The sequence below is a fragment of the Nerophis ophidion genome, linkage group LG21, assembly GCF_033978795.1.
Source record: "Nerophis ophidion isolate RoL-2023_Sa linkage group LG21, RoL_Noph_v1.0, whole genome shotgun sequence".
Taxonomy (NCBI): domain Eukaryota; kingdom Metazoa; phylum Chordata; class Actinopteri; order Syngnathiformes; family Syngnathidae; genus Nerophis; species Nerophis ophidion.
In genome coordinates this window covers 10,872,740-10,892,842 of record NC_084631.1, presented here as the reverse complement: position 1 = coordinate 10,892,842, position 20,103 = coordinate 10,872,740, and the positions used below count along the sequence as shown (strand labels likewise).

The 20,103-nt window shown below is 36.1% G+C and overlaps 1 protein-coding gene across 1 annotated transcript in view; it reads left to right on the top strand.

The window, feature by feature from the left end:
- Positions 1 to 20,103, top strand: part of si:dkey-199f5.8 (beta-1,4-galactosyltransferase 3) — a 54,404-nt gene that overhangs the window by 25,662 nt on the left and 8,639 nt on the right. Inside the window, exons 3-6 of the mRNA XM_061881903.1 lie at positions 11,975 to 12,210; positions 14,027 to 14,214; positions 14,296 to 14,418; positions 17,193 to 17,297. Coding sequence (XP_061737887.1) covers positions 11,975 to 12,210; positions 14,027 to 14,214; positions 14,296 to 14,418; positions 17,193 to 17,297 — 652 coding nt within the window. The remainder of the gene's footprint in view (positions 1 to 11,974; positions 12,211 to 14,026; positions 14,215 to 14,295; positions 14,419 to 17,192; positions 17,298 to 20,103) is intronic.

Genomic DNA, 20,103 nt, shown 5'->3' with positions numbered 1-20,103 from the left:
GTCCATCCATCTATTTACTACTGCTTGTCCCGTTTGGGGTCGTGGTGGGTGCTGGAGCCTAGCTCAGCTGCATTCGTGTGTCCAAGTTAACGGAAATGGCAAAGCTGTATTCTTCTGATAGATTTATTACAATCTTTGCAAGCTGGGTAACGTTTGCTGTAGTCTGGAACAACATGGTAACGTTTGCTGTGGTCTGGAACATTGACACACAAAATGCAGCCTACATTACATATAGATAATGTGTCATGAGCAGTGTTCTGAAAACTACCTTTAAAAACTAATTAGTTATAGTTGCTCATTGACTTTACCAAAAAATTAATTGAATTATTAACTGAATTTCTTTTTAATAAATGTAATTAATTACGAGAGTAAAGTCATTTATACATTGCTATAAAAAACTATAAATATCTAGCATATGCATTTCAGAAGTGTATAATATAAAGGCACAGTGTGCGGAGTCTGTGCTTTTAAAAGGCGGGGCCTGTTGCTTGGTGACGTATGAGGTCCCTGAGGGCTTCAACGGAGCTGTGTTTGTTAGCAGCGCACATTGTCAGCTTTGACACCAGCTCTTTTGAATCTTTTCACTGGATTATGTTGCCTCTGCTTAATAAAGAGATTGAATGTGCTTCGATGGCTGTCATATCTTATTCTCAACAAACTGTATTGTTTGGATGGCATGTTTGTCACTTCAATCATTGTTTGTTGTGCGTATGGTATTTTCTGCTGTCAAAGTGTGATGGTGCCTCTTCCTGTTTGATATCAAGTTCATGTTAGTGTGGTGCTGCTTGTTGCTTTCAGGAGTAAAAAAATATTTCCTGCATTCCTGTGGTGTTGTTGTCGACATTCAACCACAGCTAAAGTAACATGCCCCTTTAAATAAAGTCGCTAACGGTGTTGTAACGGACCTAAAAGTAATTAGATTACTCGTTACTAGTAAAATTAAAATGTTACTAACGCTGTGATTGCAAACACTTGTCATGAGGCATGCAAATATAAATTAAATACACAGACGACATAAGTAGAGGTAATTAGACGACATAAGTAGAGGAAATTAAATTACCTCAAGTTTACCTACAAACGAGGCATAATGATGAAATGTGTACATACAGCTAGCCTAAAGAGCATGTTAGCATTGATTAGCTTGCAGTCACGCACTGACCAAATATGCCTGATTACCACTCCACACAAGTAAATAACATCCACAAAGCTCACCTTTGTGCATTGACATACAGCATAAAACCTTTGTTGGACAAAATGAGACGACGAAAGAATGGCATGAAACCCGTCTTTCTGTGGCAGCGTCCGAGAAAGTTATACAAACTGTTGCGTCACAGTCCACACAACTATGGTGAGTTAAAGGGCCGCCAAAATAAGGACAAAAAGTCGGTCGCCAAATACTGTCATTAGTGAAGTATGTTTAATACAAACAGTGGGCTTTCTAACAGCCACAAAGGTTTGTTTCATGTTTGTCCTCCTACAGAAATCATATTAAAACAAAAATTATATTTTTTCCCCCATCTTTTTCTATTTTCATACAATTTTGAAAAAGCTCCAGGGAGCCACTAGGGCGGCACTAAAAGGCTGCGGGTTGCCGACCCCTATTTTAGCTAGTGCCTAACTAGGCACTTCCCATTGTTGCATTTATGCTTGGTCTTGTGTTTCTCTTGATTCTTTTCTATTTTTGGCTCATTACCAACCGTGGGCTTCACTTGAGGTTCCCCAAAGCAGGCACTGCTCATCAATAAATCCAAATGCCAGCAAATGAGGTACATGGGGAGCAATTCGTAATATCCCCGACTGTCACTTGGCACCGACCGCCAATTATGTTTGTGCTTTTATTCGCTCCAAGAAACGCTATGTTGCACTTTATCCCCTTTTTGCATACACACTGTAAATGTGTACATGTCCAATACATGCCATACATCACATACAACAAGGAGGACACAACTTCCTTAACAAGTGCTTAACATTACACTCATACGTTAACAGTAGCCTCTTGGTAGGTTAGCATTTTTATTGAAGTACAAAACCTATGATCAAACTTGGGATGTAACGACATGAAAAATATATTTTTATTAGGTTATTGTTGACCGTGAATGTCCTCAGAAAGTGCACTAAATTCTGGAATCAAGTTTTATTTAGAAATAAGTAATGATGATAATTAGACACACTATACCAGAGATCCCCAACCTTTTTGAAACCAAGAGCTACTTCTTGGGTACTGATTAATGCGAAGGGCTACCAGTTTGATACACACTTGAATAAATTGCCAGAAATAGCCAATTTGCTCAATTTACCTTTACCTCTATTTTGTTATTAATAATTAATGATATTTATCTTTGTGGAAACACTGATCAGCTTAATGATTTCTCACAATAAATATATATTTTTGATGACATGTTTTGAATAGGTTAAAATAAAATCTGCACTTTGTTAGAATATATAACAAATTGGACCAAGCTATATTTCCAACAAAGACAAATCATTATTTCTTGTAGATTTTCCAGAACAAAAATGTTCAAAGAAATTGAAAAGACTTTGAAATAAGATTTACATTTTTTTCTACAGATTTTCTAGATTTGCCAGAAGACTTTTTTTGAATTTTAATCATAATAAGTTTAAAGAAATATTTCACAAATATTCTTTGTCTAAAAAACAGTAGCTAAAATGAAGAATTAAATTAAAATGTATTTATTATTCTTTACAATAAAAAAATAAATTTACCTGAACATTGATTTGAATTGTCAAGAAAGATGAAGGAATTTAAAAGGTAAAAAGGTATGTGTTTGAAAATCCTAAAATAATTTTTAAGGTTGTATTTTTTGTCTAAAATTGTCTTTCTGAAAGTTATAAGAAGCAAAGTAAAAAAATAAATGAATTTATTTAAACAAGTAAAGACCAAGTTTTTAAGATATTTTCTTGGATTTTCAAATTCTATTTAAGTTTTGTCTCTCTTAGAATTAAAAATGTCGAGCAAAGCGAAACCAGCTGGCTAGTAAATAAATACAATTTTAAAAAAATAGAGGCAGCTCACTGGTAAGTGCTGCTATTTGAGTTATTTTTAGAACAGGCCAGCGGGCGACTCATCTGGTCCTTACGGGCTACTTGGTGCCCGCGGGCACCGCATTGGTGACCCCTGCACTTTACTATCTTGGCAGATCAAATATTAAATATTGTTCTGGCTTCTTAAATGCTGTATTATTTTCGTGTTTAATTATGTTGATTCTGTTTTAGTTTGTGCAATTTTAGAGTGTTTTTTCTCAGAGTATATATAGATCAATAGATCTATCACTCTTAATTATACTAGTTGTTCAGACAGTAGGAGTGTCAAAAAGGTTTTATTTGATGAGTCAGGATTCTAATTTGTAGTGGTTTTTAATCTATTAAAATAAAAAATGGATTACAATCTTTTTTCAATCTGAGGAAAGTATTGCTAGATACTTCTCTTGTGGCCTTATTTGCATTCAACTTTATTAAATGTTTGGGTCAAATTTTTTTTTAAATAAAACCAGTTTTCTTTTAAGTAATACAGAAATGTATGAAACCTGTTTATTTTATGGAGGAATGTAGTTAATCATAGAACTGGCACTTAATGTTATTAAAAAAAAAAAAAGTATGGATTTTGAATGGAGAATCAATTCTGAATTGAATCCTTACCCCCAAGAATCTAATCAAGTCGAATCGTGTGGTGCCCAAATATTCATAGCCTTACCAGACAGCAGTATTTAGTTTGCGATATGTTGTTTCTTCATAGACAAATACGTTATCAGATCTTTTTTCACCAAAAGTTCAGGAACTTTTGAATTCCTGGAACCTTTAGATTTAGACCTTTTTAGATTTAGACAAGCTTTATTAATCAAGGGAAATTGTTCGACTCAGTAGCTCAATTACAAAAGGAAGGAGAATAGAATAGAATAGAATGTACTTTATTGATCACTAGGGGAAATGGACAAGGGGAAGGACAACTTGACACTAGAAAAGGGTGAAAAAAATAAATAAAATGTGGACCAACAACACAAGAGAGTTAGCTTTTATACTTATACGAGTCTTCTTAGCATTAGTATTTTAATTTACTCGTGTTGAAACGAATAAATACGTAAATGGCGTCTGGGTGACTACTTTTACAACGTGTAACAAAGTAAATGGGTTGTACTTGTATAGCGCTTTTCTACCCCAAAGCGCTTTGACAGTATTTCCACATTTGCCCATTCACACACTGACGGCGGGAGCTGCCATGCAAGGGGCTCACAAGGACCTATCAGGAGCAAGGGTGAAGTGTCTTGCCCAAGGACACAATGGACGTGGTAAGGATGGTAGAAGGTGGGGATTGAACCAGTAACCATCATATTACTGGCACAGCCACTCTACAAACTTCGCCACGCCGTCCCCAAAAGTACATAGTCACGCCAAAATAAATAGTTACTCTTTGATGTGATTTACCCTCGTTCACATTATCCAAGAAAGTCTGAGTAGTAAGCAGCTGAGGTTGCCACTTCATGACTGAATTCTTTGTACTCCTCTGTATCTTATTTCAAAATAGTCCGTTCATTTCTCATAGCTTTGTGTATTAAAATGAGGTTTGTAAAAAAATAAACCGTGTAGTTCAAAGACTATGGGTGAGAATAAAAATTGCATGATGGTTCCACTGATCAGTGTTCTTCAGCCAATAGATGCCACACTAAAGTTCCTACATGTCAAAAGTTCCTTTCGTTCTTCATTCTCTCCGTTATCAAGTATGTTTTAATAGAAATAAACAGTCTCGCAGACTTTAATAGCATACTTTTGTTTAAAAAACAAGGTTTTTAGGAACGCTCTGTGTTCAACCAGTCAGCGGTTGACAGCAAAGACAGCGCCTCCTCTAAGGTTACTGGAACTTCTCAAAAGCCCCACCTCTCTGTCATGTATTTTATGGTGGATAGACAAGGTGAACTTGAGAAAGTTCCTGCCTTTGCCAAATGTCTCTTGTATTTATGTTAGCATTTAAGCTAACTAACGACCAAGTGCTAGTTTCTGAGTCCATTGATGTCCGGTTATCAATCGCGATTTTATGATAATTTATTTTACAAGGAATTACTAACCATCAGACTAGATGTGACAAAACTAAGTCTATGAGCATGAACTGATAAAGACTACTCGGATGAGAGGCGAAACGTCTTTGAAGACAAACCTAACAGTCCAGTTGCGATCGATTGAATCCACTGAGGTAACCATTGGGAGTTTGATCGCGGTTTATCATTGTAGTCTCAAGACATACATTAAACAGTCCGTTTTGCAACATTCGGGGGTCTGTTTTTAAAGGTTGCAGTTTTTCGTCCGTTAGTCCGTAGTTGATGATGAAGTGGCCCCCTGTGGCACTTGCTCAAAAGTCTGATGTGCACATTGTGGAGGCAATTGAAACCCTCGAGACATTCGGTCCAACTCTCATCTGGTGCACCACTTCCCTTTGCTCCACCACAGTGTGCTCCGTTTGACTCAGCAGATGTTCCTTGCTCAAGGTATTTCCCTTCAGAGATGCAAGCACTCCAAGCTGCAGCTGCCCCTCATCCATGTCATGTAGCCAAACTTCAAACCTACCGTCTCTGGTTTGGTGTAATGACTTTCCTTCAGGAGGCCTCCTCTCGTGCCGCGCATGTACATTAGCTGTCAACATCATTTTGTACTTAAACTGCTTTTAGATAACAGGAAACTGTCATTGTGAACACTCTTACATGTGAGCATCGCAGTCAATGGTTGTTACCGAGCTATCTGGTAATGCCTACTAGAGATGGTATTTAGGAGGGATGTAACGGTATCAAATCTTACAGTACGATAATATCACAGTATTAAGGGCACGGTGCGATATTATTGCGATGTAGGTCCAAAAATAAAAAAAGCTTGGTGAAAATGCCATAGTGTGTAAAATGAAGTGTCGGGAATGTTTAGGAGAAACACGCTTGCTGTAATTGAATACACACATAATGCTAAAATGTTCCGGCCATATCTTTTACTTCAGAAAAAATGCAACTAATTGTGCAGGAACAATTTAAAATAAAATAATATCTTATAGTTGATGTCTTTAAAACTGCGGTGTTCAAACTACGGCCTGCCAACATCTTTGATTTGGCTACTTATATAATACATATATATATATATATATATATAGTCAACGGACTGATTACGTGGTGGCCAAAGATCGTAGCTTAAATCAGTGGCAATTAATTGTTACTCAATGTGATTATGTGGAGAGTATTTACTTACATGACCCAATCCAAACAACTTTCCCTAGTCATGGTGCAGATAAAAACATTTCAACCAGCACAAAAATTCAACAAACATGGTCACACATAACAAAACCTGCTCATTAAGCTTGTGTATATTAGTAAAACAAAAACATCCAATCAGCATTAAAAAAAATCAAAACTACACCTATTTCAATCCAGCATGAGGATTGATGGGTAAAAATGTAAATACATGATTTTATATATATATATATATATATATATATATATATATATATATATATATGGATGGATTGATGATAGTGATTTCCTGTCGTGCAGTGCAACGAGACTGACTGGCTCTGTGTCGCCTAGGAAACGCGAGTGCCGCACTTTGATTGATTGATTGAAACTTTTATTAGTAGATTGCACAGTTCAGTATATATTCCGTACAATTGACCACTAAATGGTAACACCCGAATAAGTTTTTCAACTTGTTTAAGTCGGGATCCACGGTAATCACTTCGCGTTGCAGAAAGCAGACTTTCTTACCTCCGCCAATTCCTTTTAACGACGACGAGTACATACACATTTCACTTCCTGTTGACGCCGTTCCACGCCTCCAACTTGCCGTTCCTGTGCTGTGCAGAGGATTCTGGGAGATATAGGTTATTTACTGACTCAGTCAGCGCTTAATCGACAGAAAAAAAGCTTTCACTGTAAACTCACCGAGTTTTCCTTTGATACCGTCACACACCACGGTATTATTGAGAAGACTTTGAAGCCAAAACACTGCTGTATTTATAATACCGTTACTTCCCTAGTATTTAGGACACACCAATGTTGGCACAGGTGAAGCTGTGAGCAACATGTCTCTTACATGGAGGAACTGAAATAACGCTTTAGATCCGGCCTTTATTCAGCCTATTACAGACATTTTTGGACTGTGTGCCTTGCTCTTTACACAGCAACTGAAGGATCTTCGCTTGCTATCTTGTGTTGGTTCATAGTCCATTGTTGAAATTGATCCACATTCAGTACGGTAGAACCGGTTGGTATTTGATAGCTTGTTCCTTTTACACCGAACCCAGCAAAACATGACTTTGTGCTTGTTCACCACAATCAGATCACATGATGCATAACCTCTGTAACATAAGGCCCCTTTTCAACCAAAAATGTTGGTTCTAACTTCTGGATCTCCAGGTTCCTGTAGACATATGTGGCTGATGGCGTAAGGAGGAGGGCTTTACTATATTTCTACTCTGATACCATGTGAATAAACACACAATATTAGGTGACGGATCTTTTACTAAAAATTAAGTAAATGAGATACAAATCCATCATATACAAAATTATATGATTTTAAGAATAAAGTATACCAAATTGTTTATAAAAAGTCAGGCTTTTGTCCTCATGTCTAACAATCAGAAAGTTGTACCCCCAGTAAATGATGAATTCATGAGGGTCAGGTGATTGCTTTTGGTACATTTAAGCTGTAAATAACAATTTATAAATAATGAATGTCAGTGTTTATCTGTAAATAACAATTTATAAATAATAAATGTCAGTGTTTATCTGTAAATAATAAATGTAAGTGTTTTAGCTGTAAATAATAAATGCCAGTGTTTGTCTGTGAATAACAATATAAAAATAATACTGTCAGTGTTTATCTAAATACATTATATAAATAATGCATGTCTTGTTTATCTGTAAATAACTAAATATAAATAATCTCAACGTTAACTGTAAATAACGATATATAAATAATAAAAGTCAGCGTTTATCTGTAAAAATATAAATAATACATGTTGGTGTTTATCTGCAAATATATAAATAATGTCAGTGTTTATCTGTAAACAACAATATAAATAATAAATGTCAGTGTTTATCTGTAAATAACCATATATAAATAATAAAAGTAAGTGTTTATCTGTACATATATAAATAATGATCTGTGAATAATGTATAAATAATAAATGTCAGTGTTTATCTGAAAATAACATATCGATAAGTCAGCGTTTATCTTTAAATGACAATATATAAATAATAAATGACTGTGTTTATCTGTAAATAATCATATATGAATAATGAAAGTGTTTATCTGTATATACTGTATATAAATAATGATCTGTAAATAATATATAAATAATAAATGTCAGTGTTTATCTGAAAATAACATATCAATAAGTCAGCGTTCATCTTTAAATAACAATATATAAATAATAAATGTCAGTGTTTGTCTGTAAATAATATATAAATGTCAGTGTTTATCTGTAAATAACAATATATAAATAATAAAAGTCAGTGTTTATCTGTAAATAATATAATGTTTTTTTAGACAATGTGATTTGCCTGAGCGGGTAGAAGACTCAGAGCAACAAGCGGTAGAAAATGGATTAGAAAGGACAGATTTAAAAAAATAAAATAAAATAAAAATAACATGGGACGTCCCGCGGGTTAGATCTCGAACGCTGGCAGGCCGGATCCGGTTTGGGGGCCACTGGCATACACAGTGTTGACATCCATAGTTTATTTCTATAGTTTATAAAGACGGGTATCTGCTTTTTGCGCACTGCTTTCTGTACAACAGCAATCTTGGCTTGGTCGACTACTTCTGGTTTTTACTTCCGGAAGAAGCCACGTGGTGGAATTCAAGCAGTAGTCGGCCTTCGTTTAATGCTCCGTGTCACAACCTTTGACAAATGGGTCCTTTTTGTTTCCTTTGTGTTTTGTGTTGCGCAATTTGACAGGCTGTGCCCACTGAACTTTTGTCTGCTTTGTGATGCCACGATGTAAGCGTAATGTTGGTGTGGCACCACAAGTCATGTTGAGCGGAATGCAACATTTGACGGTGTGAGCTAAGAGTTGGGACAATAAATTAGTTGACTTGTCATAAAATGACTTAATTGGCTTCTTAGCATGTCGTCAGACCTGGTTAGCTAACTTGGCGAGATGTTGACATGTAGCGATCCAACTGTTGAGTTTCCTTACATAACATCATCCAAAATAGTGGTTCTCAACCTTCTTTCCAGTGATGTACCCCCTGTGAACATTTTTTTTAATTCAAGTACCCCCTAAACAGAGCAAAGCATTTTTGGTTGAAAAAAAGAGATAAAGAAGTAAATTCAGCACTATGTCATCTGTTTCTGATTTATTAAATTGTATAACAGTGCAAAATATTGCTCATTTGTAGTGGTCTTTCTTGAACTATTTGGGAAAAAAATATATAAAAATAACTAAAAACTTGTTGAAAAATAAACAAGTGATTCAATTATAAATAAAGATTTCTACACATAGAAGTAATCATCAACTTAAAGTCCCCTCTTTGGGGATTGTAATAGAGAGCCATCTGGATTCATCAGCTTCATTCTAAACATTTCTTCACAAAAAAATAAATCTTTAACATCAATATTTATGGAACATGTCCACAAAAAATCTAGCTGTCAACACTGAATATTGCATTGTTGTATTTTTTTTCCCACAGTTTATGAACTTACATTCATATTTTCTTGAAGTATTATTCAATAAATATATAAAGGATTTTTTAATTGTTGCTATTTTTAGAATATTTTAAAAAAAATCTCACGTACCCCTTGGCATACCTTCAAGTACCCCCTGGGATACGCGTACCACCATTTGAGAACCACTGTTCCAAAAAACTGTGATTTCTAGGGAGAACAATCAGTTAACCGTTCCTGAAAGTTAAAGTGCTAACAGGTTAAAACTGTTTTTTGCTATCATTGCTTTAGAATGCAATTGACCAACAATCATTTAGACAAAGACTTCTTTATGATTAATTTGATTATTTATGATGAATTTGATTGTCGATTAATTGCGCCTTGACACAACGGAGTCAACATGGGGTTTGCAATACTTTGCTGCAACCAGCAGAGGCGCTGTCGTTTCAACTCGTTTGCGGACGAAACATGTTGAGCTGTAGGTAGCTCCATCCTGGTCCATTATGACACGTACAATTGGGGAAACAGGAATTCACAACATTTAGAATTAAAGTGAAATGTACAAATATCTATAGCTATGGTTTAATCTGTCTGCTGTGTTTATTTTAATATATTGGTCTATATCTCCATTTATGGTTATTACAGTTGTGATCAAAATTATTCAACCCCCACACAATTGGTGTTTTAGCAAGTTGGACATTTATTCCGTATTTTGTTTATAGTCATATCAAATAAAGATGTGTCAAATAGACAAATGCAACTTAAATTGTAACACTGTATTTAACAAAATACCAGAAAAGGACATTTTTCTTAGTATCTCATTGACAAAATTAGTCAACCCCTTGAAGATCATAACTCTTAAGAACAGAATTTGAATAAGGTTTTTTCAATCATGTGTTGAAAACATGTGATTAGAATCATATCGAGCAACAATTAAACTGATTGAAAAAGACTGTGACGCTTAGCTTCTTGTATACGGTCAATGGTGTATTTGCAACATGGTGAAGTCCAGGGAGTGGTCAAAGAAGTCAAGAGAGGAGGTACTTTTTCTTCGTAAGAAAGGATATGGATATAAGAAAATAGCAAAGACATTACACATTCCAAGAGACATAGTTGGAGCATAATTCGCAAGTTTAAAGCTAAAGGCACTGTGGAAACACTACCTGGGCGTGGTAGAAAGAGGATGCTGTGTGCGTACAGTGGTGAAAAACCCCCAGGTAACAGCTGAGGAACTACAACAGGACATTTCAGAGGGGGGAACGCAGGTTTCGTCCCAGACAATAAGGCGCGCACTACGAGATGAAGGCCTCCATGCCAGAACTCCCAGGCGCACCCCACTTCTAACTACCAGGCACAAGAAAAATAAACTCCAGTATGCCAAACATCACCTGGACAAACCCCAAAGGTTTTGGGAAACTGTTCTATGGAGTGATGAGACAAAACTGGAACTCTTTGGGCCTATGAATCAACGTTATGTCTGGAGGAGAAAAAAATTAAGCTTAGAAAGAGAAGAACACCTTTCCTACTGTTAAGCATGGTGGGGGGTCAATCATGTTCTGGGGCTGTTTCTCTGCCTCAGGTACCAGGAATCTCCAGCGCGTTCAAGGCATTATGAATTCTATTTCCTAGCAGGATATATTAGCTGCAATTGTCATGAAGTCAGTGACGAAGCTGAGGCTTGGGAGACGTTGGACCTTCCAACAGGACAACGATCCCAAGCATACCTCCAAATCAACATCAGAGGGGTTGCAGAAGAAGGGCTGGAAGACTCTGGAGTGGCCTTCACAGTCGCCAGACCTGAATCCTATAGAAAACCTGTGGTGGGACTTGAAGAAGGCAGTTGCAGCACGCAAGCCCAAGAATATGAATGAACTGGAGGCCTTTGCCCAAGAGGAATTGGCTAAAATACCTGTAGATGGTTGCAAGAAGCTTGTGTTTGGTTATGTATCACGTTTGAAGGATGTCATTACTGCCAAAGGGTATTCTACTAAGTACTAAAGATGCATGTAACTAGGGGGTTGAATCATTTTGTCAATGAGATATTAGGAAAAATGTCCTTTTTGGTATTTTGTAAAATACAGTGTTACAATTTAAGTTGCATTTGTCTATTTGACACATCTTTATTTGATATGACTGTAAACAAAATACAGAATCAATGTCCAACTTGCTAAAACACCAAAATTGTGCGGGGGTTGAATAATTTTGATCACAACTGTATTTGAATCTTTGTACAGTACAGCTGTATGTACCTCTATATCACTGTATGGCAAAATCTCTCTTTTGATAAGTAAACACGCTAACCAGTTATTCTTGTCACAGTGGGGCCGATACATGTCAGCTTTCCGTCGGGACTCACCCTTGCCGACGTGCAGCGAAAGAACCCGCTTGTAGTGCGCGGCGGACGCTACCGGCCGCCCGACTGCGAGGCGAGGCACCGCACGGCCATCATCATCCCGCACAGGCACCGTGAGCACCACCTCAGGTTCCTGCTCTACTACCTGCATCCTTTCCTGCAGCGGCAGCAGCTCAACTACGGCATCTACGCTATTCACCAGGTCAGACACTGCATTCACTGGTGTATTATACAAGTGAAACTCTCAAAAATGTAATGTTGTGCAAATGGTAATTAATGTCAACAATTCAACTTCAAATGTGAAACTAATGTATGATATAAGCTTAATACATGCAAAGTTAGATACATCAGGACCTTATTTGTGAATTGTGTATTATATTTATATAGCGCTTTTCTCTAGTGACTCATGGCGCTTTACATAGTGAAACACAATATCAAAGTTACGTTTAAACCAATGTGGGTGACACTGGGAGCAGGTGGGTAAAGTGTCTTTATCAAGGACACGACGACAGTGACTAGGATGGTGGAAGCGGGGTTCAAACGTGGAACCCTCAAGTTGCTGGCACGGCCACTCCACCAACCGAGCTATACCGATATATGATTTGAGGCCACGGGGAAAACCCAGGACACGTTGGGAAGACTATGTCTCCCGGCTGGCCTGGGAACGCCTCGGTATCCCCCGGGAAGAGCTAGATGAAGTGGCTGGGGAGAGGGACGTCTGGGTTTCCCTGCTTAGGCTGTTGCCCCCGCGACCCGACCTCGGATAAGCGGAAGATGATGGATGGATGATATAGCTTACAGGGTTTAAAAACCCAAAATATTTTTTAGATTTTTAATTTGAGGTTTTCGTAGGCTGTAAGCCATAATCATCAAAATTATATCAAAAGAAGGCTTGAAATACCTTGATTTGCATGTTATGAGCCTACACCATATTAGTTTCACCTTGTAAATCTAATTTAAAAAATTAATCGAACCTTGCACGATATTCAAATTCAACCCTCTGTATATATGCTATAGCTACATATATTTATACGCACGCACGCACATACGTGTGTATGTGTGTGTATATATATATATATATATATATATATATATATATATATACATACATACATACATACATACATATAATGTATGTATGAGTGTGTGTGTATAAAAATGTGTATGCATATATATGTATATATGTGAATATATATGTACACACACATAATAAAAGTGTTTACCCTTTTAAATGGTTATTTGCATAATTATGTATATAATGATCACATTATAAACACTACTGTTTTTATCGCTCCATTGTTTCTTCAGTTCAAGAGCATGATGTAGACAAAAGCTCTGAGTCTGTCTGCATAAAGGCAAATAAATTATTGCATAATTTTCTGTGTGGCAGCTTGAGACACAAATATGTTGATTGACAATCTAAAACTAACCTGTTCCTTCACTCGTCTATTTTCGCAGTTTTATGTATTGAGTCGCAATTTTAAAGATAAAGATCCCCATTAGGTTTTTTTTTATAAACGAAGCCTTGTCTTTCATCCGGGATGTGTCTGTACATTGATGCATTCTTCTTTCCCTCTATCATGATTAGTGTCCCAGTTCCTGCTGCTGAAAACCCTCCCCACAGCATGATATGCTTCACTGTAGGGACGGTATTGGCCTGCAGATGAGCCATGCCTGGTCTGCCCCAAACATAACGCCTGGCATTCACGCCAAAGACTTCAATCTTTGTCTCATCAGACCAGATAATTTGTTTTCTCATGGTCTGAGAGTGCGTGCGTACGTATACATGTATACTAGTTCAGTTTGTGTTGGTTGGAGAGTGTCTCTCATGGTTAGCCTCTTAAAATTAATCTTAGTTCCCTAAGTTGCTTCCTGTTGATCTTATTAACTGCTGTTAAGTACCGCAAGTTGATGCATTCAGCAAACAATCTAATAAGCACCAATACAGAAGTTTTACAAGTAGTATTCCAGTGCAGCCTGTCCTTGTTGTTTAATGCAATGTTGTGTCCCTTGTGCAGGCTGGAAACTACACGTTCAACAGGGCCAAGCTGATGAACGCCGGTTTTCGCGAGGCCATGCGAGAAGAGGACTGGGACTGTCTCTTTTTCCACGACGTGGACCTCATTCCCGAGGACGACCGCAACACCTACGTGTGCGACGCCAACCCCAAGCACGCCGCCGTCGCCATGGACAAGTTTGGCTACAAGTGCGTGGTCTCCGGCATGGTTACGTCACCAAGGCGCGTTTTTGACTCTGCAATAACGGTGTCGTCCTGTCCCCCCGCCAGGCTCCCGTACAAGATGTACTTCGGAGGAGTGTCGGCGCTCACGCCTCTCCAGTACCTCAAAATTAATGGCTTTCCCAACAACTATTGGGGCTGGGGAGGCGAGGACGATGACATCGGAATCAGGTGAGTCGTTTCACAGCAGTTTTTGATAACATTTTAGTCAGAATCTTTTGATCCAAATGTATTTTAGTTTTATTCATATTTTAGTCATGTAATTGATTTAGTTTTAGTCGACTACATTTCTCTACATTTTACTCGACTAAAATATAAACTGAAACATTATTTACATCCACAAAGTTGTATACATATACTGTGGGCAGTTTGGATTGCAAAAGTTAGTAAAATCATATTTCTACTATGACCATCAATAACTTTGATTAAATCTGATGTGTGCATTTTTCATGTAAGTCTACTATTTATGTGGCCAATTATGACCAAACACAAATGATCACTGATCTGTATTGACTAATTGGTTCTTCAACATGGTTCGTCAACCGAAATGTTTGTATGGTGAAGCAGAGTTACCCAGGAAAATGAATGTAAACATGAATAATTGGTTCCAGCCGCAACGAAAGTCCCTATTTTTGTATGAATATTGATGTAAATGTACATGTATATATGTGTATATACTGTATATATGTATATATGTTTGTATGTATATTGTACATGGATATATGTATGTTCATATGTATTAGGGGTGTGGGAAAAAATAGATTCGTATACGAATCGCGATCGTCACGTTGTGCGATTCAGAATTGATTCTCTTTTTTTTTTTTTTTTAATCGATTTTTTTGTAATTTTTTTAAATTTATTTTTTTTATCAATCCAACAAAACAATACACAAAATACAAATACAAAATACAAAAAAAAACAATACACAGCAATACCATAACAATGCAATCCAATTTCAAAACCAAACCTGACCCAGCAACTGTCAGAACTGCAATAAACAGAGCAATTGAGAGGAGACACAAACACGACACAGAACAAACCAAAAGTAGTGAAACAAAAATTAATATTATCTACAACAGTATCAATATTATTTATAATTTCAGCATAGCAGTGATTAAAAATCCCTCATTGACATTATCATTAGACATTTTTTAAAATTAAAAAAAAGAACAATAGTGTCACAGTGGCTTACACTTGCATCGCAACTCATAAGCTCGTCCAATATTTTCACAAAGATAAAATAAGTCATATTTTTGGTTCGTTCAATAGTGAAAACAAATTTAGATTATTGCAATCAGTTGATAAAACATTGTCCTTTACAATTATAAAAGCTTTTTAAAATAAATCTACTACTCTGCTTGCATGTCAGCAGACTGCGGTAGATCCTGCTGAAATCGTATGTATTGAATGAGCACAGAATCGTTTTGAATCGGAAAAATATCCTTTTTGAATCGAGAATCGCGTTGAATCGAAAGAAATCGATATATTATCGAATCGTGACCCCAAGAATCGATATTGAATCGAATCGTGGGACACCCAAAGATTCGCAGCCCTAATATCTATGTATGTATAAATTTATGAGTATATGTATGCATGTGTATATGAATGTATGTACGTATGTATATATGTATTGATATGTATGTACATATATATGTGCACGTATGTGTATATATATATATATATATATTTACTTTATATGTGTATATGTATGCGTGTATATATATATGTATGTTTACATATGTATGTATGTGTACATATGTATGGTTTTGTATACATGTGTATATATACATGTGTATATGTACATATGTATGTGTGTGTGTATATATATGTATACTGTGTGTTTATGTATATATATATATATATATATATATGTATATATGTGTGCGTAACGGTTGGGGGGACGCATAATAAATAACATAACGTGTACATATATATATATAGATGCGCATATATATATATATATATATATATATATATATATATATATATATATATATATATATATATATATATATATATATAGGCATATATATACACATACGCATATATATATATATATATAAGTGCAGTGTATGCGTATGTATATAAGTGTGTGTATATGTATATATACATAATATATATATATATATATCCGTGTATGTATATATTAATGTATGTGTGTGTGTATGTATGTATATATATATATATATATATATATATATATATATATATATATACATACATATATATATATATATATATATATATATATATATATATATGTATGCATATATATATGCGTATGTATATATATATATATATATATATATATATATGTGTGTGTGTGTTTGTATACATATGTATGCTTATTTATGTATGCATGCATATATATATATATATATATATATATATATATATATATATATATATATATGCACACATATTAGCTTTGGCATACTTGCTGTTGACAGCGCTTCAAGTTGGTGATATTTTTACCAGAGGAAATGGATTCACAGCATGTCTTGTCTACCACGGCAAAGGTGAAGTGTCTTTTTTTTCTTGCAGGTGTAGAAGACGTATTGTATTGAGGTTCGTAACAATACAGTATTGTTTTCCTAGTGAAGAGTCCTAACACCGGGGCTTACCATAGACTGTAGTTCTGATTGGATCCCCTCCGTGATCGATCTCCCGCCCCTCTCCTACATTCTTCTGTGATTGAATAGATTTCTAACTTTTCCCACTCATTTTGACTCTGTCACACATTTTGTTTAATTTTTATTGGTTGAGTAAATCGTCAGTTAATTTCATCATTATTTTAGCCAACAAGCATTGGTTTTGATTATTAATTGTGATATTTTAGTCAGGGGGAAATAGGTCGTTGACAATAACTAAGGCAACATTTTTGGTCAACAAAATTAACACTGCTTTCCAACCACACCATGACTCCTGGACTCTTGTCTTCTCAGAGTGTCTTTGGGGGGAATGTACATCACACGTCCATCTCTGAAAGTGGGACGCTACAAGATGGTCAAACACAAACTGGACAAAGGCAACGATGTCAACCCGAACAGGTAGACTCTTGAGTTTCTCTTAAAGTACACTTTAAAAAAAAGACAATATACAAGACTACATTTTGGATTGTCCGTGGGAAAGTTGGTCCATTTGTTGGGTTGGGGGTCCTGACACTGTTTAATGGCGGTCTTTCACACCAAACTCTTCCCTTCTCTGTATGGACCTTCCTTTGGGCACTGGGAACAAACTGTTCCAACTTTTGAAGCATACAATGTTCCAAAATATCTTCCTAAACTGGAGAATTGGGTTTGAGTTTCCAAACTACGGCCCACACATTCTCAAATTGGCCTGTGAGACGCCACAAGTTCAATAAACAATTTGGCTTGGAGCTGTGTATCCATATCATATATAAATATGCAGTGGCCTGATAGCTGCCACTTTGTCACCATTTGGTGGCCAATGAAAGTAACTCTGCTGTTAATTGCATCAACTTTTCAAGTTGATGCAGCAGATCATTGACTTATATGACCCAATCCTACAACCTTCCGTTGTCACAATGCAGATAAAAGAATCAGCCAGCACAAAAATTTCACAAACACAGTCACAAATAACACAACCTGCTTATTGAACTTTGGATATTATAAAAAAAAAAAAAAAGTCCAATCAGAATAAAACAATCAAAATGCCAACCATTTAAGTCCATTACAAGGGATGATGGGAAAATGCAAAACATTCTCTACACTTATCCATGTTTGGCGCATTTTAGCTGCTTGATATTTCTGATTGATTAAAAAACTTTGAGGTTGTCACATAAAAAATGTAGGCATTGTATAATTATAATATTATGTACTCGTGTGTGTTTATATGTATATATATATATATTATATATATATATATTATATTACATATATATTACATATATATATATATATATTACATATATATATATATTACATATACACACACACACACACATGAACGTGTGTGTGTGTGTGTGTGTTTTACCGCTTATCCCTTTCTATATATTGATTTGTGGATATGTATGTGTGTGTGTGTTTATTTATATATATATATATAGATAAATGGTTTCCTGCTGGCTCCGCTGTGAACGGGACTCTCGCTGCTGTGTTGGATCCATTATGGATTGAACTTTCACAGTATCATGTTAGACCCGCTCGACATCCATTGCTTTCGTCCTCTCCAAGGTTCTCATAGTCATTATTGTCACCGACGTCCCACTAGGTGTGAGTTTTCCTTGCCCTTATGTGGGCCTACCGAGGATGTCGTAGTGGTTTGTGTTGTGGTTTGTGCAGCCCTTTGAGACACTAGCGATTTAGGGCTATATAAGTAAACATTGATTGATTGATTGATTGAAAGATATATATATATGTATATATATATATATATATATATATATATATATATATATATAATATATATACACGTATATATGTATATCTGTGTATGTGGATATGTGTATATATGTATATCTAATGTTTATGTAGATATGTTTTCATATATGTATATCTAATGTGTATGTGTATATCTATATTTGTATAAATACACGTGTGTGTAGTCATATGTGTATATGTATGTATATATGTATGTATATATATGTATGTATATATGTATATATACATACACACACACATATATATGCATATATATGTATGTATGTATATGTATTTATATATGTTCATGTATACATATATGTATGTATGTATTTATATGTACAGTATGTATATATATATATATATATACAGTATGTATATATGTACACATATACACAGTATGTATGTATACTCTGTGTGTGTGCGTGTGTGTGTGTATGTATGTAAGTACATTCAAGAAAATCATGCAGGGGTCTGAAATTTTCACGGTAAGTGCATGTCCACTGTATGAGAGATAACCTAAAAAGAAAAATCCAGAAATAACTATCTATGATTTATTTAACAATTTATTTGTGTGATACAGCTGAAAATAAGTATTTGAACACCTTTCTATCAGTTAGAATTCTGAACCTCAAAGACCTGTTAGTCCGCCTTTAAACGTCCTCCTCCACTCCACTGTATTATCCTGAATCAGATGCACCTGTGTGAGGTCATTAGCTGCATAAAGACACCTGTCCACCCCATACAATCAGTAAGACCCAAACATTCAGCATGGCTAAGAGCAAAGAGCTGTCCAAAGACACCAGAGACAAAATAGTACAACTCCACAAGGATGGAAAGGGCTACGGAGAAATCGCCAAGCAGCTTGGTGAAAGGTCAACTGTCGGAGCAATCATTAGAAAATGGAAGAAGCTAAACATGACTGTCAATCTCAATGGGAGTGGAGCCCCATGCTAGATATCACCTCGTGGGGTCTCAATGATGCTAAGAAAGGTGAGGAATCAGCCCAGGACTTGGTCAATGATCTGAAAAGAGCTGGGACCACTGTTTCCGTGGTCACTGTTGGTAATACACTAAGAAGACGTCATGCTTTGAAATCATGCATGGCACGGAAGGTTCCCCTGCTTAAACCAGCACATGTTAAGGCCCGTCTTAAGTTTGCCAATGACCATTTGGATGATCCAGAGGAGTCATGGGCGAAAGTTTTGTGGACAGATGAGACCAAAATTGACCTTTTTGGTCATAATTCCACTATGTGTGTTTGGAGGAAGAAGAATGATGCGTACCATCCCAAGAACACCATCCCTACTGTGAAGCATCGGGGTGGTAGCATCATGCTTTGGGGGTGTTTTTCTGCTCATGGGACAGGACCACTGTACTGTATTAAGGAGAGGATGACTGCAGCCATGTATTGTGAGATTTTGGCCAAAAACCTCCTTCACTCAGTCAGATCATTGAAGATGAGTCATGGCTG